We start from the raw sequence: 27,090 nt of genomic DNA on the forward strand, positions 1-27,090 counted from the left end.
TTTTTTATTTTTATTATTGAAAACTGCATAAATTTTTTCATGTGTATTGTAATTTTTAAAAAAGCATCATAGATTACTTTTCTTTTGGTGTGTGTGGGGGTGGAGAAGATGATCAGGTTCTCATCTGAATCTACCTTCGACTAAGTGTTTCTCTTGCTATTAGTTACTTGTTTTAGAGGTGGAAAAAAAGAAGCAGAAATCTAGATAAAAATGCATCTGTATTAACATTTTATTAATCTTTACAAAGATGCATACAGATCCCGTCGAGGGGAGGGCATGTCTAACATGACACAGACGACACTCAGGTCACCGTGGTTTGATTGCTTCAAGAATAGTCTTTCAGAAAAATACATCTGTTCGACAAGTCACAGGACAACAGTGAAGTTTTTTTGTTTTTTTTTATGTACATCGACATAGTGCATATGGGGGGAATTTTTCCATGAAAAAGAGAGACGAAATTACTCCATCTTCTTGATGCTAGGGGAGAAATGATTGTAGCTCTCAGACTGCTTCCCACCTCCACACAGCGCCAATTCTTTATGAGAAGTAGATTTACGCATGCGCAATCCGCAGAATCCAATGGCTCTATGGAAGTAGGCGTTTGGGATCACCAGGAGTGTACGACCGATGATCAGTAGAATGCCCGTCCAGGTCCATTCACCTTCCCAGAAAAACAACACCGTAGCTAAAAGAGAGAGAGAGAGAGAGAGAGAAAAGCCACGCTTAACCTCGTGCTAGTAAAAGTAAATATGTACTGTCAAAAGTAGTCGAACTACTTACCCACTACTTGCAGTACGTGGCACACCGAAACGGTACACAGAAGAGCACGTGCTATTCCCTTATCCATGGTCCCCCAGAAGTTCCACAACAAAAAACCCAACGCTGAAATAAATAAATCATGTATTATATTGCTTAAGTTATTTACTTATTCAATGCTGCACATAATAATTAAAGAGAAAAATTTAATTGAAGACTCCCTTAAAATAACGCTACGATTAATAAATTGTAGTAATTATGCATGCTAATTCCCATGAGTTGACAGTTTGCATCATAAAACATTAAAGCTGAGCCCTGTCATCTGACGGTAGAAAATAAATTTACTTAATTAGGCAATTTCGAAATATTCAACCACTCGTTTTAATGAGATTTTTTTTTTCTGAAATTTTTCACTAGCTGCTAATTAATAGGAATTTTTCTTCGGGAAAATCTCATTTATTAATAGTAAACAAAATATCAGAAGAAACACAACTGCAGTGACTTAGCTAATCAACATGATAGCAAAAACATCCCGAGAGCAGTAACGTCTTCCGTTTAAAAATATAATTTTATAGAATTATTTAATTTACTTAGTGAATTATTTTAATAACTTTTATTTAATTAATTAATTATTTTAACTAGTTTTATTTAAACGAATTGTTTGCTAAATTTTTTATTTAAAATGATAATTTGTTCCAACACCTTTATTTAAAAATTTTAAATCATACGATATGTAGTTTCATATGCTTAGCAATGTTGAGATAACATTAAAATCCATTTGATTGTATTTATTTTAAAATAATTTTATTAATGTTTTATTCATTTAGATGTTTATTTGTCTCTTTCTACGTTAGATATTAAATATGCAAAGTTTGAAAATAATTATATATTTCATTCAGAAATATTCATTCATTTCCGTAAATAATACCTATTTCATTCAGATTATCTAACCACGCAATCTAAAATGATTTGTCATATTCTATTAGTTACATTCGCGTGTACTAAAGCAGTATGCGTCCATGACTGTTAATTATTCTTTCAAAAAAAGTTCCTTCAGTTGGTAAATACAAATACTACAGTCAGTTCGTTTTCTATGTATCTGTATTGATTAAATAGCCAGCCCGTCTTCCTGAATATTAATTTAAAATCATTTACTCGAAAAGAGTTTGCATACGAATTAGAGTTGGTTTACTGGAATTTCTTGTCCATTTTCTTATTTACATTTGCTTTTTCGGTAATGATTACTTAGCGTCCTTTATAAAACTAGAATATATATATACATACACACACAAAGATATGAATACCCATTAATACCCATTTACAGAACAAAATGTCCGACTTTTACCCTTGGTGGGTAATGGATGGCAATGCTGTAGCCAATAAAGTTCTAACTGAGGCTCGGCTATTGCTGTTACCCTCCTGCCATGATCAGAGCTTTAATAATATATATATATATATATATATATTAGTTTCGATCGGGAGATCTGAGTCCTTTTTAGGACTTCCAGGGTAACAAATGGCAATGCTGTAGCCAATGAAGTTTTAACTGAGGCTCGGCTATTGCCGTTACCCAGCCATGACTAGAGCTTTTTTAGCTCAACAACCCTCCATCCACACAGATTTTCTTCATTCAGATGACGGGATAAAGAGTCAAGGACTCAGTCCATCGCCCAGTTCTTTTAAGAACTTTAAGAATATATATATATTAATTCCATTATATATATATATATATATTAATTCCATTAATGCCCATTTACAAAACAAAATGCCCAACTTAAGATAAAAATATTACATTACATTACATTTTATCCAAACGTGAAGTAAATTAAGCCATTTAGAAAAATAATACAAAAATGGAACAAAATTTTTTGTACCATAAGATGCAAGACGCAAGACGCAAGACGTTGCTGACTATAAGAGTGAAGCAAAATGCTTTTATAATCCCTGCTATCTCATAAGGTTGCTGTGTGAGGAAATGTTTATGAGCTAAGTGCTCTGCCTGAGTGGGTGCAATTTAAAGATCTTCATTTGAAAGTAGGATGGCCTTGGGTCTCCTATATTTGGAGAAGTCTGTTTCATCGTACTTTGCTGCTTGTTGCACTAATTCATTTGGATGTGAAGAGATGCTGAGAAGAACTTTACTGCTGAAGACTGCAGGAAAGAGTAGATGTAAGGGATATTTGTATCGCGGTGGAGTTGGACATTTCTGACATACCATGGTGCGTTGAAGATCATGCGGAGACATTTGTTTTGCACTCTCTAGTTTGAGGATATTTGTACTTGAGGTATGGCTCCAGGCTGGGGACGCATAAGTAATAATGGGTCGAATCATCAACTGATAAAGGAGCAGTTTTATTTTGGTATCCAGCTTGCTATTCCTATTGATAAGACGGTAAAGCCGTGCAATGACTCTTGATGCTTTTGTACATGAGGCTTTTATATGTGGACTGAAAGTTAGTTTTCTGTCCAGCAGTACACCCAGATATTTGGCTTCTGCTTTCCAGGGAATCTTGATATTAAATAGGAAGATGTCATCTTTGGAAGATATTGAGTTTTTAGTGAAGAGCATGGCGATACTCTTCTGAGGGTTTACTTGCAATCTCCATTCCGAGAACCAGTGCTCTAATCTCTGCAGGTTTTCTTGCAGTTTCTTGGTGACAAGGTGCGGTTTAATAGATCTGGTTAGTATCTGTGTCGTCTGCGTATAGGGTAATGGTGGATGACATAGGATTGTGTGGAATGTCCGCCATGTAAATCGTGAAAAGTATCGGTGCCAGTAGGTATCCTTGAGGCACTCTTGCCAAGATGCGTCGCTGGGTAGATAATATAACATTTAGTTTGACTTGCATTCGTCTGTCACTAAGAAATGACTTTATAATTTGGACTAGATCTAATGGAATGCCAGCTAAAATCAACTTGTATAGCAGTCCAAAGTGCCATAATTTGTCGAGCGCTTTTTCTAAGTCAAGAAAAACTGCTCCGGTGTATTGGTGCCAATTGTAACTTGCGGTAATAAATTCGATTAGTCTACGAATTTGTTGGGTGGTACTGTGAAACTGGCGAAAACCAAACTGTTCTGAAGGAAGGATGTTTAATTTTTTACTGAAAGTGAATTCTGGAAAGGATAGCTTTTTCTGCTATTTTGCCCAAATTAGAAATCAGACTTATGGGACGATAACTTTGAGGCTGCTGAGGATCCTTGCCAGGCTTGTATATAGGAACTAAATCTGCCAACTTCCATGCAGAGGGAAAGTACTTAAACCTGAACATAGCTTTTATTATTGTTGTAAGATGTGCGATGGCCTTTCGGGGTAGCAGTTTAATAACTTTGTTGGATATGCCGTCAGGCTCTGGAGCTTTTTTTATTCTTTAAGTTCTTTATAACGTCATAAATTTCAGCTGGGGACGTAGGTGTGAGTTGGCTGGTACAGGTATCAGGCCGTTTTACCACATGTCTGACGTGGTGGTGAACTTTGTAAATATGATTGAAATTTAGATTATTGTATGAAGGGCTACACTATTTTTCTAAATTTTTAGCTATAGTTTCGGCTTTTTCTGCATCTGTGTAAACAATGTTCAGGTCAGATTTGAGAGGAGGAAGAGATTTGTTTTTGTTTTTGATGTTTCTCAGGAACTTCCAGACGGTTTGATCACCAGGTGATATGGAGGCTAATTTGTCTTCCCATAGTTTGTTTCTATGGACTTTAAGTGCATCTCTCACTGCACTGTTCATTTTGTTGAGATATTTTTTGTCTTGGGGTGCTCTGGTGTTGTGGTATCTTTTTCTTGCTTTATTTTTTTCCCTGATTAAGTTCATTATGTCATCTGGTAGTCGTTTAGGCTTGAAAGCAATTGAATTTGAGGTAACGGATGCTATGGCTGTGTTGATTTAATCAGTAAGTTTATTGACTGCAGAATCAATTTCTTCCTTGGAATTAATATGAGGGACGGGATCAATGTAGTTTGGAAGCATTATGGATAGTTTTCCCTTCTGATAACCCAGTTGGAGCAGAATAGGATTGTGGTCTGATGATAATTCATTCAATGATTCCAGGGTGTACTGCAGGCTGACATTCTGAAGGACAGCTATATCCAAGACGTCGGATAAGCCAGTTGGACTGTGGTGAGTTGGCACTGAGAGGCCAGCCACAGCTGAGCAATTTGAGCTTGTGTAGTTAAAGAGGATGCGGCCATTCCTATTTATAGGCCTACTGCACCAGGCGTGATGTTACGTTTAAATCTCCGGCGATAATAACCGGTAGTTTAACGCCGAGGATAGAATCCAGATCTGTGGTCAGCAATGTTTTTGATGGTGGGTTATAAACAGCATAGATTTTTATGTTTCCGACAGAATTTGTGATGACATTGATACCTGTGACTTTGAGACTAGTGGTTGTAGGAATGGCTACAGCATAATAGTTGATGTGATTTTTGATGAGGATGGCGCTGTACGACCACCTCTGTCAGCCTATCATTCCTGTAAAGTTGATATCCTTTGAATTTAGGATTGTCAGCAGGTCTCAGGTGAGTTTCATTAATTAATAATATATCCGGATTATATCTGTCATTGAATTCCTGCACTTCTAGTATTTTATTTTTAAGGCCGTTAGCATTACATGCAATAATCATTAGAGAATCTGGGTAAATTTTTTCCTATGCATTGGAGAGTGCAGATAAAATGGACTGTGTTTGCTGCAAGAAACTTTTTGTAGTGCTTAGTGATGGATTTGCGTTACTGAAATCCTGTAACATATTTACAAGAGAAGAGGTGATGATGGTTGTTATATATGAATGTGGATTTGACATATTCTGGTCATGGACTGCTATTTTGGGGCGGGCCACGTCAGCATATGTTCTTGTTTGGTGTTGAAGATTTATTTTCTTGGGGGGGGGGGATCAGTTGATGGTGGGTGAACACCTGTCATCTTGTTCAAACTAATAGGAGTCTGATGAACTTGAGCTTCTGGTGCTTTCGTTTCTGATAGTGAGGTAGATTGACTGATTAACTCAGTTTGCCTGTTTTTTGAGGCAAATGCACCCTCTGTAATCTGCAGGGGCCACCACAATTAGCGCTTAGCCGGGGTGGTTTTTGGCTTGGAGCAGGTATGTGTGGGGTGGGTGTCACCACATTTTAAACATCTGTATTGAGCTTTGCACAACTTCTGGGCATGACCAAATTTTTGGCATCTATGGCACTGCCTAGAAGAGGCCCTCTTCCTAAGTGGCTCCGGTGAGACCTTAAGCCCACAGATTGTCTTCAAGTTTTAAATATTTTTATAGATATTGTGTATTTCCACCAATACCAGAGGCATAGGGTTCTTGTTTGATCTGTACATTCTGCTGACCTTTATGGGAGGCAGATCTTGCATGTTGAGGTCAGCAGCTGTTTCAATGTCTTCAGATACTCCTCGAAGTACCACTTTTAAATTTTTCTCCGAGGTAAGTGTGAAAGTATGGTATTGTATACCTCTTACATCCAACTCCTTGGTTAAATTTCTATAGTCAGTCACTGTAGAGTGCTGAATTTTGATGCCCTCCTCTGTGTTCTTGGCAGTGGAGTAATTTATCTGCAGGTTGGCCATGGTGGTTCTTCTTAATGCTGTCCATCTCTGCTTTTCCCTAAGAATGACTGGAGGCACCTTTTCATTGGTGGAGGCCGAGGAATCTGATTTGGGGGCATCTTCATCCATGCCATTTTCGTTTGCTGACTCCGAGGCGAGAGTTTTGCGCATGTGCGTCTCTCCTTGATCTGAATGAGTAGAGTCCGAGATTACTAGATTTAATTTTTCCTCCATTTGAGGAGCGTCTTCATTTTGATCTTCATCAGTCTCGGGTAAAAAGTAAAAATTTAGGAAGCCGGGCCATTCAAGCTCGAACTTCTTAAGGAGTTTCTTTATGAAGCTGAATGTCATCCCTTTATCTAGAGCGTCTATAATGATGTCAGGATCTATCATGTTTGATGGCCATTTGAGATTAAACTTTCTTTGAAGTTTATTTACAAGAATAAGCGCTGGTAAATAAGCTCTTCATCCAGAGAATCTGTGAGGGCGTCCAAATCTAACACATTCATCATTAACGATTTGCGTATAAACGCCAGTAATTCCTGCAAATATATGGATCTGAAATAGATGTGCTAACAATGGCGATTCTAACAGCTATTAGGCCTAACGAATCGCTCTCGTTGCAATTACAGTCCACTTACCTTTGCTGCTGTTCTTAAATACAGTATATATGTTACCGCTAAAGTGCAGAAATCAGTTATTCTACAGATTATCTAGGTATTGTGCAGATTAACTAGGGTGATCCGTTAACGTGCAGAAAATTGTTTCATTTCTCAAATTACCTAGATAATCTGCACATTACCTACCAGGCACTCGTTAAAGTGAAAATAAGATCTTTGCTGGAACAACAGCAACGTTTCTGTACGCTTAAATTAACATAATGTTATTTATTTATTTTTCGATATCTAAAGAATCGAGTTAATACAATCAAACAATCAACAAATTAGTCGATAGAATCAATCATCAATCAATTAAAAAACTATAATACAAAGAATCAAACGGTTTAAAACATTATTACAATTAAGGAAATGAATTTGCAAAACATATGATAAAATTATGTTACTTATTAAAAAACCAAACTAAAAGTGGAGGGAGAGGGGGGGGGAGAGTAGGGAAAGGAAATGAGAGAAACAAACTTTTGAACTTTAACGATATGGAAGCCGTTAATGTGCATATTATCTAGGTAAAATGCGGAAAACTCTTGATTCCGCACGTTAACGGAGCAAATCCGTTAATCTGATTTGCTCCGTTAACGTGCAAATCAGATTAACTGATTAACTGATTTGCTGATTAAAGTTATAAAATTACGGAATTTCAAATCAGATTAACTGATTTGAAATTCCGTAATTTTATAACTTTAATCACGTCTCTGCTAGTTAATCTAGCTGCTACACTACAAAACCAAAGGTTTTCATATTTGATAAACAGGTTCTACCTAGAAGAAAATCTACCTACAACCGTCATCGACAACTCTGATCACTCTCCACCATAACATAAGATTGAGCTATCCTTATAAGGCCTGGCTTAAAGGGGCGAAGCAGGAATTCTTTTCATCTTCCCCGTTATCTGTAGAGGACAGTGTAGGGATAAGGTGTAATTGAGCTATTAAAGCTCTGATCATGGCAGCAGGGTAACAGCAATAGCCGAGCCTCAGCTAGAACTTCATTAGCTACAGCATTGCTATTCATTACCCTCCAAGGATATTGGATTGAATGAATCAATCATAACATAAGATGTTCTAAAAAAAACTGGGCGATGGACTGAGTCCTTGACTCTTTATCCCGTCATCTGAATGAAGACAATCTGTGTGGATGGAAGGTTGTTGAGCTAAAAAGCTCTAGTCATGGCTGGGTAACGGCAATAGCCGAGCCTCAGTTAAAACTTCATTGGCTACAGCATTGCCATTTGTTACCCTGTGTTTAAGTAAAGGGTAAAATCTCAAAAAATCAGACGATCTCTAGGACACTCATTCGTGGGCGAAAGACCGTCTAAATCTCCGCGTTGGTTCCACTCAGTGAAACTCGACCACCGAGCAGAACCGCTCATTCCGAAGAAAATAATTCACCGACAAGAACCCCTCAGCGGGCCGTACCGGAGAACACCTTCCCCGGAGACTCAAATTGCTCCCTTAAGGCAAAAACTCTAAGAGAGCGAACTCTCGAAACTCAGCAGGATAACAGAAACAGCCGAACCTCAGTTAAACTTCATTGGTACAGCATTGCCATTTGTAACCCTGAAAGTCCTAAAAAGAACCACAGATCTCTCCCCATGACATATATATAAGATGTCCTTATAAGGACTGGCTTAAAGGGTCGAAGCAAGAATGCTTTTCATATTTCCCGTTATCTGTCTGTAGAGGACTGTGTAGGGATAAGGTGTTATTGAGCAATTAAAGCTCTGATCATGACATGGTTAGAATTTCATTGGCTACAGCATTGCGATCCATTACCCTCCAAGGGTATTGGATTGAATGAATCAATCACCGTCTCGTTCCTCCTCATTATAAGATGAAGTTCTTAAAAGAACTGGGAGATGGACTGAGTCCTTGACTCTTTATCCCGTCATCTGAATGAAGAAAATCTGTGTGGATGGGGTGTTATTGAGCTAAAAAGCTCTAGTCATGGCTGGGTAACGGCAATAGCCGGGCCTAAGTTAAAACTTCATTGGCTACAGCATTGCCATTTGTTACCCTGGAAGTCCTGATTAGTAAGTAAAGGGTAAAATCTCAAAAAATCGGACGATCTCTAGGCCACTCCATAGTGGGCGAAAGACCGTCCATATCTCAGCGTTGGTTCCACTCATTGACGGCCGCCCCGTCCAAGCACCCCGACGGGCTCCCCGTTTAAGCAGAACCGCTCAGCGTTGGTTCCACTCATTGACGGCTGCCCCGTCCAAGCACCCCGACGGGCTCCCCGTTTAAGCAGAACCGCTCAGCGTTGGTTCCACTCAGTGTCGGCCGCCCCATCCTAGCACCCCGATGGGCTCCCCGACTCCTGAGCAGAACCGCTCAAATTCCGAGGAAAATAATTCACCGACAAGAACCCCTCAGCGGGCCCTGCCGGAGAACACCTTCCCCAGAGACTCAAGGTGCTCCCTTAAGGCAAAAACCCTAAGGGAGCGAACTCAAAAACTCACACCCAGGATAACAGCAACAGCCGAACCTCAGTTTACTTCCTCGGTTCAGCATTGCTATTTGTTACCCTGGAAGTCCTGATTAGTAAGTAAAGGGTAAAATCTCAAAAAATCGGACGATCTCTAGGCCACTCCATAGTGGGCGAAAGACCGTCCATGTCTCAGCGTTGGTTCCACTCATTGACGGCCGCCCCGTCCAAGCACCCCGACGGGCTCCCCGTTTAAGCAGAACCGCTCAGCGTTGGTTCCACTCAGTGTCGGCCGCCCCATCCTAGCACCCCGATGGGCTCCCCGACTCCTGAGCAGAACCGCTCAAATTCCGAGGAAAATATAATTCCCTCAGCGGGCCCTGCCGGAGAACACCTTCCCCGGAGACTCAAGGTGCTCCCTTAAGGCAAAAACCCTAAGGGAGCGAACTCAAAAACTCACACCCAGGATAACAGCAACAGCCGAACCTCAGTTTACTTCCTCGGTTCAGCATTGCTATTTGTTACCCTGGAAGTCCTGAAAAGGACTTAAATAATATCTCTTCATGAATCTCATTATAAGATGAAACACGAAATGAACTACTTATTATTATATCTATATAAAAACAAAATGGTGTATTAATCCAGATACAATTAAATTCAAGAATAATTAAAAATTACTTAATAGTATTAAAATATTTTCAATACATTTAAGTAATATATTATATTTTATAGGTGCATGTTTCAAAGTTTTCTAAATAAGTTATTAAAATCTATCTAAATGATAACTATTTTAGACAGCAAACTTATAAACGAAATTTCCAAAATGAACCATCGTACAAGTGTTGAATAAACATCTGCTTAATTACTAAAAAAAAAGTGCATTACTGACAAAAGAGCTCTCTCTCTCTCTCTCTCTCTTGAGAGCGCGCGCGCGCGCGCACACATACACACACACACACATCACGGCATTTCTATTTTGGAAACTCGATTTATATACTTCCTGTTTGATGAAGTAGCATGTTCCATCTAGTGGCGTATTTTCCAATGAAACGCTGATTTAGTTTTAATTTTTATTTGTTTATTCTGCATTTGACGGTTTTTATTATTTCTATTTTGATGTATATCAATTTGATGCTTGGCGTTTTTCTATTTTAATTTTAATAAGTTTTTTTCATGAAAAAACGACTATATACGGTGTTTAAATATTAAATTACATAACTGCGTCATTCTTTTTTTTTTAATTTTGATTTCAGAAATAATTTATTTCTTGACATCTGATATAAAAATACATAAATCGTCTGCTGGCAAGATGGCTAAAAGAAATTCTTTCTTTCTACAGTTACACAATCCTATCGTCAATCACAGTTTGTTTTTTATCGATTTGTGTAAAGCTTGCATTGATCGATACTCTTAAATTCCTGTGTGGAGTTTGCTAAATAAATAAAGCTTTAATTTTTTTAAAAAGAAAAATTTACAGAGGATGTTATGACGAGTGATTTTGGGTTAGAAAAAGATTACTTTGGGTTTTTTTTTTTAATATTACTTTTACAATGAAGAAATTTAAAGTCTTGGGAGTATTTAATAAAAAGAAAGCATCAGTATTCTTCGATAATGCTACCGAAATAAGAAATAATTGTAATGTTGTGATTGCAAAGTTGGTATATATAATCAAGCTGCCCAAACATATTTGTTTACGTCTACATATATCAAAAAAAAAAAAAGATAATCAGCCAAGAATGTTGTTGAGTGCTTTGTATTTACTTTGGCTTGATGTATTTACTTTGGCTTGATGGAATATTATGCACAAAGTCTTTCTGTTTTTGTCGGATGCTGTTATGAAGAAGGCTGCGGAAGACCTTGAAGTTATTACATTTTTTGTTTCGTGCAGTCGTTCCTCTAACATATTTATGCGCCGAAAAGAAAATGACTTGTTTTTTAGTGCATAACTTTGAAGTCAACTGCAAATGCAATTTATTTCAAAGTTTTAAGAAATGTTCAAGACAACGTCCTGATTCACCAATACAAAAAAAAGTATATATTTATATAAAGAAATGAATTTATTTCTCATTCGCAGGTAAACTGCCAATTACTATTAAGAAGCCCATTTCGGAAAATGATGCCATTAAATATCTTACACAGTTTTTGGTGAGTTGTCCAATAGTACGACTTAAAAGATTGCATTCCATATTAGGGTTGCATTAATCGAAACTTCCTGGTTCTATTCAAAGATCAATTTGAAACGCAAATCCCTAATATATCAAATTCTTTCTTAAATTTGTATAAAATTGCATTCAAATTATATTCACAAACATGTAGATCATTTACATTTAGCGCAGTTTTCATTGTTATTGATGATTTATAGAATTTTAGTTCAGTTTGCTACATCTTTTTTTGGTCATTATTGTCTTCTACCTATTGGACCGCGCGGTTAGCCTAGTGGCTTTGCGCTTCGCAACCATATGCCTGGGGAAGGAGTGTCCCAGGTTCGATTCCCGTTGTAGATGTGAGGATTTGAGGATCTTCCTCAGGCATAGCCAAGTTAGCCGGTCTTGGGCGCGGTCAGTAGGTTTTTTTCCGCCAGTTTATCTGGTGTTTTTCATCCCCCAAACAGGTAAACCGGCCCCGTGAACATACGCCTCTACAGTCAACCGAATTCGACCGAAGCTAAATTCGGTCGAATTCGGTTGGTGAGTTGTCCAAGTCGAAGCTAAATTCGAAGCTAAATTCGGTCGAATTTAGCTTCGAATCGAAAAAAAAAAATGATGAAATTACTGTAAGTATCAGATTGAAATCTATGCGCTTATTAATATTAATATTTCTTCTTTGTAAAGCAACTTCTTAAAACCTTCATTTCCTTGGGCCAAATAAAATATATACATAAAATATATACAACAAATTAGACATTTAACAATTGCTAAACGTAATGGCTTACCGTAGCTTCCATAAAGTTCATTTCTTATAATAATAATATTTAGATTATAAAATGGTTTGGGAACGGCAAAAATTTATTTCTTCTTTCTATGTTTAGTATTTTTTAATTTCAGTTTATTCAAAATGCTGGGCTTTTAATTTACAATGTTTAAATTAACTGCCACATATTAAAAAATAAAGATTCTTAAAATAGCATTACTATCTTCCAAAATTATCCTCATCCGAAAAAGGAAATGAAGGAAAATCTACCATGTCCGGTTCATTCAAAGTTTGTGTCCATTTTTAATCAGGATGCTGACCAGTTAACATTAAAAAAAAAAAAAAAAAGGAAAAAAAAAAAAAGGAAGTCAGTAGACAGTAAAATTCCCAGTGACAAGCAAGCGAGGCAGATGGTTCGTTTATTGTAAAAAGGAAGGGGGCGTAGTTGGTCGTGATGAATTATCTGCACTCTCGGCGCATGAGATAGTTCCCGAAATATATGTCGCGTGGAGGATGATTTAAATTATTTTAATGGATCAGTTTATTGTACATAAGCAGCATTATTGATTAGTGGGTTGTAAAAAAAAAAAAAACAGTTATTTTTAAGCATCACACGTGTCATATAAAATTTCAATGCGTCTGTAATTTCCATGTTTACACGGACTTACCTAGTGATGCACATCCATAATAGCGACACGCTAGGGATGACTGCATAGATGTCATGTCAGAATGTAATGTGATGTCATAACCTTGATGAGGGAAGAAAAGGTTCTGAAAAAAAGAAAAAAAAAATGTATATTAAAAATGAAATAATATGATAAAACACAGAATGCAACATAATGGACAACAAATTTTGTTTTCTAATATCATACTCATATATAAATATGAAATTCTTAACAGTATTAATAATAATATACTCTTGATATTTAGAATACCACTGTGTGGTACTCTTAGACACGTTTCCATGGTAATAACTACAGTATCACGTGATGAATCACGAGCTTAGAAACAAACAATAGATTTCCTCGGCGGGGGGGGGGGGATAATATTTACTTTCAAGTGTCTGTTATATTATAGTCAATCTATCTTCGTTCTTCAATGAACAAAGATAATTGTAACTTTTATGTACAAATAAAATTTATTGTGATATGTGTATTTCTTTTACAAATAATTATATTAATGTTATTCATTAATTTAATTTTTTAAAAAAATTGTTTTCTATAAAATTAAGAGTAACAAATTATGTTCTTTACTATATTCCATTATGAAAAGATACTGTGGTATTTTTATTGATATTACATCATGTTGTGATACATCATCAGAGGTTTGCAAACCGTCTCTGATGGGTGGAACAATATTGGGCCTTTTTTTTTTTTTTTTTCTGAAACGGGCAAACATGTTCACACATGAATACACAGAATTAGTAGATATTTACTAATTCTATTTTTTTAATTTACTTTTTTTATTTAGATATTTACTAATTCTAGTTTAAGCCTATTTCCATTATCATGGAAATAGGCTTAAACACGAATGATAATATATTTGAAAGTAAATGGGATTCACGCGTTAATGAAAAGACGAAGATATAAATTGTAAGTAGAAAAACATTACTTATATTTAAAGTTATATACACTGCTTGGAAAGAAGTCAATGGTCGCCCAGTGAGCAAGACACATCGTGCCATGTAAGAGTCGCGTGCTTGAAATGGCTCCGAGAAGGGAATCGATGCGATTTGAAAGAGGCCTTGTGATAGGCCTCTTTCAAATTATTGCAGTCCTATCGGTTCGGTAAATTGTTGACAAATTGAGCCATCCCAGGTCAACAGTCAGTGATACTATATTGAGATGGAAGCGCAGAGAGTCAGCTGCGAGTGCTATCCACGGTCATCGACCCACCACACACTCACCGAACGTGATCATAGGATGCTATGAAGAATAATATGTAAAAACTGCTTCGTCTACCGAGCATCGACTAGAACACGAATCTCCCCAAAAAACATTCAGAACCGTGGCTCAAAACATGCATTTCTAGGGTAGGTCCGCAATATGCAAGTCCCACATTACCCTAACATGCAGCGTCGTCTTCCGTGGCGCAAAGAACGTGTACAGTGAGCCGTGGAAGCTTGGAAAGCTGTTTCGTGAAGTGACAAATACGTCACACCCTCTACCGAGCAGATGGACTGGTGCGGATGTGGCTGATGCCCGGTGAACGTCTCTTACCAGAGTGCGTAACTCCAACTATGAAATTCGGAGGTGGTGATGTGATGGTATAGTCCTGTTTTTTCCAGGTTTAGCCTCGGACCTTTGTTTGTGGTGCCACAAACATGGAACTCCGAGATGTATTCGAACATTCTGGACAATGCGGTGCTTCCTACTTTATTGCGTTTCTACGTAAATGATCATTGTCTCTCTCTCTCAGCAAGACAGTGCACCATCATAAGGATGCTGCTGCAACTGCTTGGTTTGTGTACACGAACATCACCACACGTGACTGACCTCCATCTTAGAACCCTGATCTTAACCCTATTGAACATCTGCAGGATGAACTGGATCGTCGGATGAGGTCAAGGGACGTTCGCCCCACAACAGTCCAGCACCTCATTACATGCCTACAAGAAGAATGATCCAAAATTCCCATTGATCACTATCGTACGCTTATGGAAAGTATGCCCTAGGATTGCTGCAATCATCGCAGCGAAAGGAGGTCCTACATCTTATTAAGGTGAGCGCCATTGCTATATCTTCCTCGCACTGTAGTGTCCGTTGACTTCTATGTAAACTCTTATCTGATCTTTCCTTTCAGTCGTTTCCGACCCTAGGTGACTTTGTAGACATTGCCCACAAAGTATTCCGGTGAAATTTTTACAGGGTAGTTCACCACTGCTTTCCTCCAACTCCCCAATTTTATCCTGGCTCGTGACCGGCATAGGGCTGGAACGCATTTATGACTGAAATCCATGTGTGTTCATGGGGCCGGTTTACCTGTTCTGGGGGAGGACGAAAAACCCGAGTTTCACGATGAACCTCCCCCCCTGCCTCCGTACGAGACGGACTAACTCACCTTTAGTCGAAAGAGACCAGATAAAGGTTTCTCACGTCACCGACGTGAATCGAGTCCAGGTCTTTCCGACCAAAGGGATTCGTGTATGCTGACTGAGCTACGGAGACTCATCTATCCAAGCAGTGTATTTAAACAAATATCATTTTAAATTATTATGTAATTATGAGGCAGGTGGAAAAGTTTAAATACCTTGGGTCCATATTCACGGATGAAAGAAAATGGGACGTAGAGCTAGATACTCGAATTGGCTTAGTAAACTCAATATTGTGGGAACTTGGCCGTTCGGTAGTATTGAAGCGGGAGTTAAGCCAGAAGGCAAAGCTGGCTGTCTTCAATACAGTCTATGTCCCCCATCCTCACCTATGGTCATGAGAGTTGGGTAATGAGCAAAAGAATGCGGACACGAATCCAAGCGGGTGAAATGAGGTTCCTTCGAGGGGTTGCGGGGCTGACAAGACTCGAAAGGGGCAGAAACTCTGCAATTCGGGTGACGCTCAATACGCAACCGCTGCTTCTCTGTGTTGAGAGATCACAGTTACGTTGGTACGGATACCTGGTCAGAATGCTACAAGAGAGGCTCCCTCAGCAGGCCCTCTTTGCCAAGCCAGAGGGTGAGAGGCCACGTGGAAGGCCAAGGACTCGCTGGATAGATTATATCCAAAACCTTGGGTGGACACGTTTGGGAATCCCACCAGAACACCTGAGCTTGGTGGCAGAGGATCGTGACCATTGGAAGTTCCTCTTGCAGCTGTTTCCTCCCACAACCCAATTAGGAAAGGTGGGCCTTGAAGATGTATGTATGTATGTAATTAAATTATTTAATTAGTAAAATTAAAAATGCCGATTTTAAAAGAGTACTAGTTTTAATTTACATTAACTATGATGTCTGTGATTGCCTTTAGGCGTGAGATGACGTTCATCGCTCTGAGTGAGACACCACTACCACCTTGTTTATTTGAGGTTTGAAATGTCCTGTAAAAGTTCTAAATTTGGTCAAGGATCCAACTTCGAACTTGGGCAGAGATTCTGGACTATATAAAAAAAATAATAAAGATTCACCAAATAATAAGTAAAACAATCTTAAAAAATGAAAAGAAAACCAAGGCTGCTCAATTATACTGATATACTCTAGGTATGCAACCTTTCGTTGGTGGGAGACAAAAATAAAATATGTTTTCGTCTGGATTTTTTTTTTTTTTTTTTTTTAGATTCTGAAACAAATGACAACAGCAATAGTTCTCGCTTACTGTTTAGAAAACCTTCTTAATTAAAATTTAATTAATATTTTGTATACAATAATATTGTATCTAATATGTTATTTATTATTTCTTTTTAAACCTACAAAATATAAATTTATTTTAATATTTCATTACATTCTATAATACACCTATTATTAGTTTCTACGTATTATATTGTAATACTATTAAAAGACAATTCTCTTGTAGCGGAGGAAGATACACGGAGAGGAAGATTATTAGTCCTTTTTAGGACTTCCCGGGTAACAAATGGCAATGCTGTAGCCAATGAAGTTTTAACTGAGGCTCGGCTATTGCCGTTACCCAGTCATGATTAGAGCTCTTTAGCTCAATAACACCCCATCCACACAGATTTTCTTCATTCAGATGACGGGATAAAGAGTCAAGGACTCAGTCCATCGCCCAGTTCTTATAAGAACTCTTGTAGCGGAGGATAGAATCAATCGACCGTGAGATGCGGTGATTGAGATTGATTCATTCAATCCAATACCCTTGGAGGGTAACGGATGGCAATGCTGCAGCCAATGAAGTTCTAACTGAGGCTCCGCTATTGCTGTTACCCTCCTGCCATGATCAGAGCTTTAATAGCTCAATAACACCTTATCCCTACACTGTCCTCTACAGATAACGGGGAAGATGAAAAGCATTCTTGCTTCGCCCCTTTAAGCCAGTCCTTATAAGGACTTCTCTTGTAGCAGCGATTGATTTCAATGCTGTGCACACATTTTTGAAGTTCTCGTTTGTTATACCAATTGTTCGCATGTCATGAAATGGTATGTGCCAGGGGTGACCCGAGTGTTTGCAGCAAGAGCCCTAGTTAACTACCAGAAATTGTTAAGAACGACATCCCGAAGTCTATGTCAGTCATATATGTACACATATAAATACAATATCATTTATAAGGAAAAAAAAGTTTTTGAAACATTATATTTATTATTACATATTTTTTATTTACTCTTTACTAGTAGAAGGTTTATGGGTTTCTAAGTTAGCAACTAGTTTTTGATAATTTGATTTGTAATTAGTAATTGAACTTCTTATTAATCCTTTCAAATGTTGGTTTGTTAATTGAGAACGATACTTGGATTTTACAAATTTCATCACTGAGTACAGTGATTCAACATCATACGTCGATCAAAAAATTGATAATAAACAATTTGCTGCATTTTTTAAATGGCTGTACTTTATGGTAGGTACACATTTCCAAAATTCATTGATTGAATTTACTGATTTTTGTATCATTTTAAGACCTTCGTCTTCTTGCATTTCTATTAACTCTTGCATAACTCCATTTCTCCTGATGCCGTTCCAGGAAGTAAAACTTTTTAAAAGCGGGAAACCGTTGTTAATTACATCAATTTCAAATGGATTTAATAGAAATGCGATAGATGGTTTTGATACTTGTAAGGCTATTAAATCGTTCTTCAAAATCGTCAAAGAGGTTGTTTAATTTTGCTCGATAGTTACTGATGGCTGTAGGAAGAATATCACATCCTGAAGTCGCTTTTTTTTTTTTCAAACGTGGAAAGTGATTGAATGTCTTTTCACTTATATTTTTTGGAAAAAGTTGTATTTTTTTAAAACTAAAAATGCTCTGACTCAGTTCTGAAATATTCTTGTCCTTACCTTGTAGCGACACATTGGAATTTTTTGCCATATATATGACAGAATGATCATTGACTCTGTCATATATATATATGACAGAATGATCATTGACTCTGTCATATATATATATGACAGAATGATCATTGACTCGGGTTAACATACATAGTTTTATGAAGAATTAAATGACTAGAACCGAGATTTAAGTAAAAAGGTTTTAATATAAACACACTACTAGTTTCGGCCTGTAACAGCCTTCTTCAGGTGACATTATAAAAGAAAAAAAAACACTAAACATTGAGGGTTAAAAGACTATGAACAACACAGACAGTCTTTATACATAATTAGCATGAAAACGTTGTAGTTGTATTTAAAGCTGTTCTTTCGTTTGTTGCATTGTTGGGAGAGTGCGTGTTTGCTGCGTCACGTGAACGCCAGTACATGATTACAGCTGAATGACTATCTGGGAGGTTGTAGCTTAAGTTGTTATTTAGATGAACAGGATTGAAGATGATTTCTCTCGATTCCACAATTTTTCTCTCTATTTCGTCACTGCAACGGAAGATGTTAGTAGATTTTTCCCAGCAGACTTTGTGACTTTGGTTATCAATGATTCCTTCTTAATTCCTTGATTAAGAAGGAATCATTGACAAATTCCTTCTTAATCCTCCTAGGCATCACTCAGAAGAAACAAATAGATTCAAAGGCAATATATCTATTCCTTACATAAGTACTATTTCACACAAATTAGCAAAAGTTCTAAGAAAATACAATATCAGAACCTTGTTCACTCCACGTCCAAAGATCCGTTCCTTAATTAGCCACCCAAAACCTTGTCATCATCAACTCAAATACCCTGGTGTATATAAAATATTATGTGACTGCGATATTCCTTATTTCGGGCAGACAGACAAATCTGTCGAAATGCGTATGGAAGAACACATGAGAGACATTACTTACAAGAGACAGCGAGCGAGTGCATTATCAAGTCATATCCTTTTCTCGGCTAATCCTAATGATGATAACCAAAGTCACAAAGTCTGCTGGGAAAAATCTACAAACATCTTCCGTTGCAGTGACGAAATAGAGAGAAACATTGTGGAATCGAGAGAAATCATCTTCAATCCTGTTCATCTAAATAACAACTTAAGCTACAACCTCCCAGATAGTCATTCAGCTGTAATCATGTACTGGCGTTCACGTGATGCAGCAAACACGCACTCTCCCAACAATGCAACAAACGAAAGAACAGCTGTAAATACAACTACAACGTTTTCATGCTAATTATGTATAAAGACTGTCTGTGTTGTTCATAGTTTTTTAACTCTCAATGTTTAGTGTTTTTTTTCTTTTATAATGTCACTTGAAGAAGGCTGTTACAGGTCGAAACTAGTAGTGTGTTTATATTAAAACCTTTTTACTTAAATCTCGGTTCTAGTCATTTAATTCTTCATAAAACAATATATATATATATATATATATATATATATTCAGAAGAAAAAAAAATTCAAATTTTTTGATCTTCTTAATCCAATGTCTCAAATGAGTAATTAAGTGAGTTTTATTATTCTGGCAAATCTATTTTCCATGTAGGGAATTTGTTTTTGCATTTGTTGTTAGTAGTGATGTAAGCAACAGATGCCCTGAGAGTACAGAGAAAAAAAATGAAAAAGAAAGGTAAGCTACATATAAAAGTAGCTAAACAAAAGTTGTTGGAAGACCGGTTAGAATCTGGAAGACAAATAGCATGAAGGTAGCAAAATATTCTGGAGGTTATTGAAGATTGGAAAGGTAAAAAGGAGTAATTAAAAATAATTGGATATGATGAACGATGATTTAAAACAAAATCGGCTAACGCCTTTTTATTCCCGTATAGGGAGTAGGCGAGGCTGTTTCAGCCCTATCTAACTTTTGGAGACTGAGTGGGTAGTTCAATCTCCACTGGCAGCCAATCAGAGATAGCTGGCCCAAGGCTATCACTAATTAAGCAGCACACAGTGAAGAGAGACGGCTTAACAAGTGCCACCATCTCGTGGTCCCTAACACAATATATTTAATGTCTGAAATAATGTGGGTTCTATGGTCGATTTTTTTTAGTTTACTGGACGAAAAAACCCGCTTGCCCGTGCCAGAGATCGATTAATTTGGGAACTGGTAGAAAAATTTCGACTAGATTCGAAAGCAAGTGTTTCTTCGTGCGATCAAGCGCTGTTACATAAGTTGTAAGTCAGCAATAAGAATTGGTTGAAGTAAGTACACGAAGATCGTCACTCTTATTCATCATCTGTATCAATGACATTATAAAAGAAAGTAAAATTAAACTCGAGATCAGAATCGAAGATATGAAACTGCTTTTTGCTTTATGAAGATAATGTACTTTTCAACAAATCTAATGCAAATCCTAAGAATTCGTTAACTAAATTGAATCACAGTTGTAATAAATTTCGTATAAAAATCAGCACTTAATTAACCAAAACTATGAAATCTTCAACTGCATTCTTAATAGATGACTTATAGATCAAGTAAAACATTTTCACTATTTAGGCACATTTTTAGTGAAGATGGCAAATTAAATATGGAAATAGACAACAGAACAAGAAAATCTGATATCACGAGAATACAGTTGAGTAAATTTATATGGAATAAGAGAGAAATTAGTCAAAAACACACTAAATTAGCTGTATACAAGTGTTCAAACCAATTTTAACTCATGGATCTGAGAGCTGGGTTAGAAATAAAATATTTGGTGAAAAACGAGACAGATAGACAGAATTTATAACTTCGACGTCAAAAATTTAGGTAATAACATCATCAAAATCAGTAGTATCTCAGCTATATTTATTTAATTAATAAAAGATTTAAAATTAATACATCGTCCGTCGATGTACTAATCACAGCCTTATACGCAGGTGAGCATCACGCTCGCTCTTTGGGGGCTGTGGAGTTAGCTGTGTTCAGCTGGGAGTAGGATTATCTTGGGTCTTTTGTGTTTGCAGTGTACGGATTCATTGTAGTTGGCAGGTTGCCAACTACAATTTTAGGTCATGAAGGAGTGAAAGATGTATGGGATTCTGGTCTTTCGGTGGATCTAGGTGTTTCTAATAAACCATGGGACGTCCGGTATCATCGGCAGACACTTATTCTGTATTCACTGCAGTTTTAGAATGTTTGATTTCGAGGTTTGGCTCCATGTTGGGGAGATGGATTGTGATTACAGGGCGTATCACCATCAGATATAGTAGTAGCTTGTTCGTGTACCTAATTTGTGTCGGTTGTTCAGGGTAGAGTTGAGCTATAGCTTTGGATGTCTTTACACCTATGAGTTTGATGTGGTTGTTAAATCGGAGTTTTTTTTTTGTCGAGTTGTACTCCAAGATATTTGGTTTCTGTCTGCCATGGAAGCTTTTCTCCGAAGAGCTAGATGTCATCATTGATGGAGGCTTTCCTTCTTGAGAATAGTATATGTGTGCTTTTTTTTTTTTTTTTTGAGCGGGTTGAGTACTTGGATCCGCCAGTCAGAGAACCATTTCTCCAGTGTAGTGATACTGTCTTGAAGTCGTCGGATTGCCAAGTGGGGGTGGAGAGATCTTGCTAGTATTGCCGTTTCGTCTGCGTATAAGGCTGTGATGGTTGTCCTTGGGTTTTGTGGGACGTCTACAATGTAGATTGTGAATAGTAGGGGGGAAGGGAGCAGTAGGGAGCCCTGCGGAACTCTTTCGCTAGGATTTTGCAGCTGGTTAAGACTGTTCCATTGATTTTTTACCTGCATGGTTCTTTCGCTGGGGGTATGCTTTTATTAACCTTATTTGATTTCTTGGCATGTTGGCTTTCTGTAAAGTTTGTAGAGAAGGTCTTGATGCCAGATCTTGTCAAAGACCTTAGCGACGTCTACGAATACCACGCCGGGGTGCAGATTCCAATTATATCCTGTTGTAACGTATTCTACTAGCCGGTGGATTTGCTGAGCTGTGCTGTGCTCTAGTAGGAAGTCGAATTGTTCATTTGGTATGATTCCTAGTTTATCTGTTGTTTCTTGTAATCTTGAGAGGATTACTTTTCCTACGTTTGATGTAGACTGTTGGGTCGATAATTTTGGGGAGCTGAGGATCATTGCCTGGCTTCTTTATGGGTGTGACGTCGGCGGTTTTCCATGCTGTGGGAAAGTGCTGTATGCTTAATATTCCGTTTGTTATGTTGACTAGATGCACTATAGCCTTTCGTGAAAGCAGCTTTATAATTCATCCCCAACTTTATTTATAATGTTGGTGATGCCATCTGGACCTAGGGCTTTATGATGTTCTTTATTTCTGCTGGGGTAGTGGGGGGGGGGGTATGCGTTCTGAGTTGTCCATGGACGGCTTTAAGGTGCGTTTAACCTGTTGATGAACTTGGTAGATGAGGTTAATGTTTATATTAGCATATGATGGGCTGCATTGTTTTTCCAGACTGTCCACGAGACCTTCGGTTTTTTCCATATCAGTGTGTGCAATAGATGCTTGGCCTGCATGGGGGGGGGGGGAGGCGACTTACGTTTAGACGAAGGGTTCTCAGGCAGGAATTTCCAGATTGTACGATCCTCAGGGTTGAGTGCTGTTAGCTTATTTTTCCATTCCTGATTTCTGTGGTTTTGTAGTGCTTCTCTGATTTGGCTGTTCATGTTGCTTAGATATCTCGTTCTGGCTTTGTTTTTTGTTCTGATTAGGTACATGATGTCCTCTGGAAGCCGGCTGGTCATCTGGGTGATTGCAGTTTGGATGACTGCTGCTGCTAGCGCTTTGTTGATCTGATTTGTTAAGTTATTCATAGCTCCATCTATCTCTTCTTTTTTGTGTTTCTAATAAACCATGGGGGGGGGGCGTCCAGTATCATCCGCAGACACCTATTCTGTATTTCTGGGTCGATGTGTTCTTGGAGAAATTTGGATTACTTGTCCTATGCTATGAAGAAGTCCGGGGAGGGGGAGGGGTTGATCTTCAGTGCTTAGTTTAAGCAGGATGAGGTTGTGGTCTGACGATAGCTCGTTGATCGTCTTTAGTTGATATCGATAACTGATGTTTTTGAAAATAACAATGTCTAGTACATCCGATCTGTCATGAGGGCTGTGATGAGTGGGTTCGGTGGGTCCTGCTACCACAACTGAGTTGTGTGTTGTATAGTTGTTTAGTGTGTGACCGTTTTTGTTGACTGTGGTGCTGAACGAAGCTGTGTGCTTGGCGTTTAAGTCTCCTGCTATGATGGTGCAGTCTCTGGAGCTGAGGCGTCCAAATCTGACATTAGTAGGGATTTTCTTGGTGAGTTGTAGGCTGTGTATATCGAGTCTACCAGCATTGTTGGTGTGCACCTGTATGCCGGTTACCTCCAGGTTGATGGTTTGTGGGTTGGTTAGGGCATTGTGCTTTAGATAGGTTTTGATGTAGATGTCGGTAACCCCCCCCCCCCTTCTGATACCGAGTCTGTCCGTTTGGTACATACATGGCGTATCCTCTTAGTTTTGGATTAGTTACAGGTCGGAGGTGTGTTTCATTGATTAATATTTATGTCGGGATTGCGTCTGTGTGCAACCTCTTGTATTTCTAGTATCTTGTTGGTAAGACCTTTGGCATTCCAGGCGGCGATCAGGAGGGACTTCGGTTGGATTTTGTTTTTATTCATGACTGAGGACTGTCAGAATGGAGTGGGTTCCTTGCAGAAATCTCTTTGTGGAAGATGGTGATGGGCTGGTTTTACTGAATTCATGGAGCATAGTGACTAGCGAGAGAGTCAAGATTGCTGCTAGGTTGGGGCTTGATTGATCGTTAGGTGCTGTATTCATTGAGCGCACTGTTACCGTATAGGTTTGGGATTAGGTTCTTTCCTAAGTTATCGAGTTTGGATTTCTTTGTGTTGGAGGATGATCACCCTGGTTGCTTCGAGTGGCATTGTGAGCGTGTGTGTGTGTGGGGGGGGGGGGGGCTAGGTAGTTCTTACCGCCCCACGATTTTTCGGATGATGGCTGCAACCTTTATAATTGGCGGGATAAGGCCCCCCCACAGTTGGCATATCTGGTCGGTGTGGTTTTTGGCATGTGCAGGTGATGGTTTGATGGTTTTCACCGCATTTTAGGCACCTATATTCTGCTTTCCATAGCTTTTGGGAATGGCCAAAATTTTGGCATCTATGGCATTGCCCTGCTTAAGCTCTTTTTCTGAATGTTTCTGTGGTTATCCTGAGACTGCCGACTGTGATTAGTTCATAAATCTGTTTTTGGGTGTTTGGTAATTTCGACCAGCACTAGTGGCATTGTTTTTTTTTGTCTGCTCTGTACATCCTGCTTACCTTGATTGGGATCAGGCCCTGGTTGATAAGGTCTACAGTGATCTCATCAGATTGTGATGCCCTCGGCAACCCCTCGAAGCACCACCTTTAGGTTTCTTTCGCTACTTAGAGCGAAGGTGTGATATTGTAGTTTAGAATTGTCCATGATTTTGATCATCTGTCTGTAATCAGCAACAGTGGTAGATTGGATTTTTACTCCCTCATTTGTATTTTTGGCCCAAGTGTGGGCGATATGTTGTTCACTGAAGCTCAGTGAGACTGAGGTCCACTTTTGTTTGTCTCGTAGAATTACTGGGGACCTTTTCTTTGTTCTTGGGATGTCTTGTGCAGATGAGTCCTCCTCCATGTGGTCATTCTTCAGTCCTGAGTCTTTTGCTGGCGTGTTCCTACTGGGAATCCTTCTGCCGGGGTCTCCTTAGGTGGGGAGACAGTTGTGTTTTCACCTTCTGGAGGCTGTATTTCACCTTCTGAAGACTGTATCCTCCTTTTCATCTTCAGGATCGTTTGTTTGTGCATACAGGTTTAGGAAATCCGGCCACTCGATCTCAAAAACTTCTTCAATAGCTTCTTGAATAGGTCAAGCGTTTGATCTCTGTTCAAGTGTTGTATTTAAGTTCTCCATACCAAGTACGTACAGAATTCCACCCGCTGGAACCCACAATCGTCCGTTGCTGGCTGCGGTTATTGTTGGCCTTGGAGATGCTTATCAGTTGCTCTGGTTCACAAATATTGTCCACAGATTTTAAAATAACAAGATTAGCATTAGAAATACACCACATTTGTATAACGGAGAGCTTAGACTTAACAGTTACAATTACTTACACTTTATAATCATTTGAAGTCAATCAATACCAGATAATTAACATTCACAATATCAGGAAACACGAAATTTCCTGATCTGTCGCGTAAATTGCCTCTCAATTACACTAATCAATCTTCTTACGAAATGTATTGAAGAGTCAAAGAACGCTATTCCAATAATTCAATAGTCAATTTATCACACTACTACTGAAAATCTAAAATCGACTACATGATATCAGAAAACATCATACTAATAACCTCTGGATAAATAACCTCTACAAGAATATTACAACTTACAACATTACCGACCTAAGGGGCAAAGGAAAATGCTTTTCATATTCTCAGCCATCTTAAGAGAGACTGTGAGTGGAGATAGATTTATGAGCTCGCCCTGAGTGGGCTTGGAGATTAGTCCTCAGTGTTGTAGTTTAGAATGGCTTTTGGTCTTTTATGTTTGAAATAATCATTGCGTCATAATCTGCAGCCAGTTGGATCAGTTTGTTAGGGTGCACAGATGCTCTTGAGAAGAATTTGGTTGCTATAGTCTGCATGAAAGTGTAAATATAGGGGACATTTGTGTCGCGATGAAGTTGCACAGTACATACGAACCACGGGGCATTCAGGATCATTCTGAGACATTGGTTTTGCACACGTTGCAACTTAAGAATATTAGTATTAGCGGTATAACTCCAGGCCGGAGAAGCGTAGGTGAGTATTGGGCGAACCATCAGTTTATATATGAGTTGTTTGATTCTGGTGCTCAGCTTACTGTTCCTGTTAATTAGCGGGTAGAGCTGGGCTTTGGTTTTTGATGTATTTGCACAGACAGTCTTGATATGGGAGCTGAAAGTAAGTTTTCTGTCTAATAGTACGCCAAGATATTTGATCTCAGTTAGCCATGGGGTTTTAGTGTTGAATAGGAGGATATCTTCTTTAGGAAGCATTGACCTTCTAGAGAATAGGACGGCTACGCTCTTCAGGGGATTCATTTGGAGTCACCATTTGGTGAAATAGTGTTCGATTAGCAGTAGGTTTTCTTGCAGTTTCTTTACGGCTTGGTGCGGCTTTAAAGATCAGGCCAATATCGCTGTATCGTCAGCGTATAGAGCTTTCATTGATGACAATGGGTTGTGCGGGATATCATACAAGTATATGGAAAATAGAATCGGTGCTAGTAAGGATCCTTGTGGAACTCCAGCCAACATGCGTTTTTGTGTCGAAACTACCCCACTCATCCTAACTTGCATGCGCCTATCGGAGAGGTATGCCTTGATTAGACGAATGATTCCCATTGGTATACCAGTTGATATCAGTTTGTATAACAGACCATAATGCCAAACCTTATCGAATTCACTGGCTATGTCAAGGAAAACAGCCCCAGTGCATTGAGGCCAGTTAAAGTCTGTTGGTGATATATTCTACTAATCTGTATATTTGTTTCGTGGTGCTATGAAATTGGCGGAGGCCAAACTGCTGCTCAGGAAGGATATTTAGTTGGTGTACTGATTCTTGGAATATGGTAAGAATTACCTTCTCGGCAATTTTACCGAGGTTTGAGATGAGACTGATTGGTCTGTAACTTTGAGGTAATCGAGGGTCTTTTCCAGGTTTATGGATTGGTATTATGTCCGCCAGTTTCCAGTAGGAAGGGAAATATTTGTAGTGAAGGATGGAGTTAATTATATTTGTCAGATGCACAATAGCTCTACGCAGTAGTAGTTTTATCAC

The 27,090-nt window shown here is 38.5% G+C and overlaps 1 protein-coding gene across 5 annotated transcripts in view; it reads right to left on the reverse strand.

The window, feature by feature from the left end:
- Positions 1 to 205: 205 nt before the first annotated feature.
- Positions 206 to 27,090, reverse strand: part of LOC150105840 (tumor protein p53-inducible protein 11-like) — a 223,458-nt gene continuing 196,573 nt past the window's right edge. For all 5 annotated transcript variants that reach the window (XM_090393615.1, XM_090393617.1, XM_090393614.1 and 2 more), the window contains 3 exons: positions 12,997 to 13,099; positions 781 to 882; positions 206 to 685 (listed from right to left, as the gene is read on the reverse strand). In XM_090393615.1, the coding sequence (XP_090249741.1) occupies positions 459 to 685; positions 781 to 882; positions 12,997 to 13,099 (432 nt within the window). In that variant the 3' untranslated portion in view covers positions 206 to 458. The remainder of the gene's footprint in view (positions 686 to 780; positions 883 to 12,996; positions 13,100 to 27,090) is intronic.

This window comes from Typopeltis vanoorti, chromosome 6 (assembly GCF_054136105.1).
Source record: "Typopeltis vanoorti isolate ZY-2024b chromosome 6, IOZ_Tvanoo_1.0, whole genome shotgun sequence".
NCBI lineage: Eukaryota > Metazoa > Arthropoda > Arachnida > Uropygi > Thelyphonidae > Typopeltis > Typopeltis vanoorti.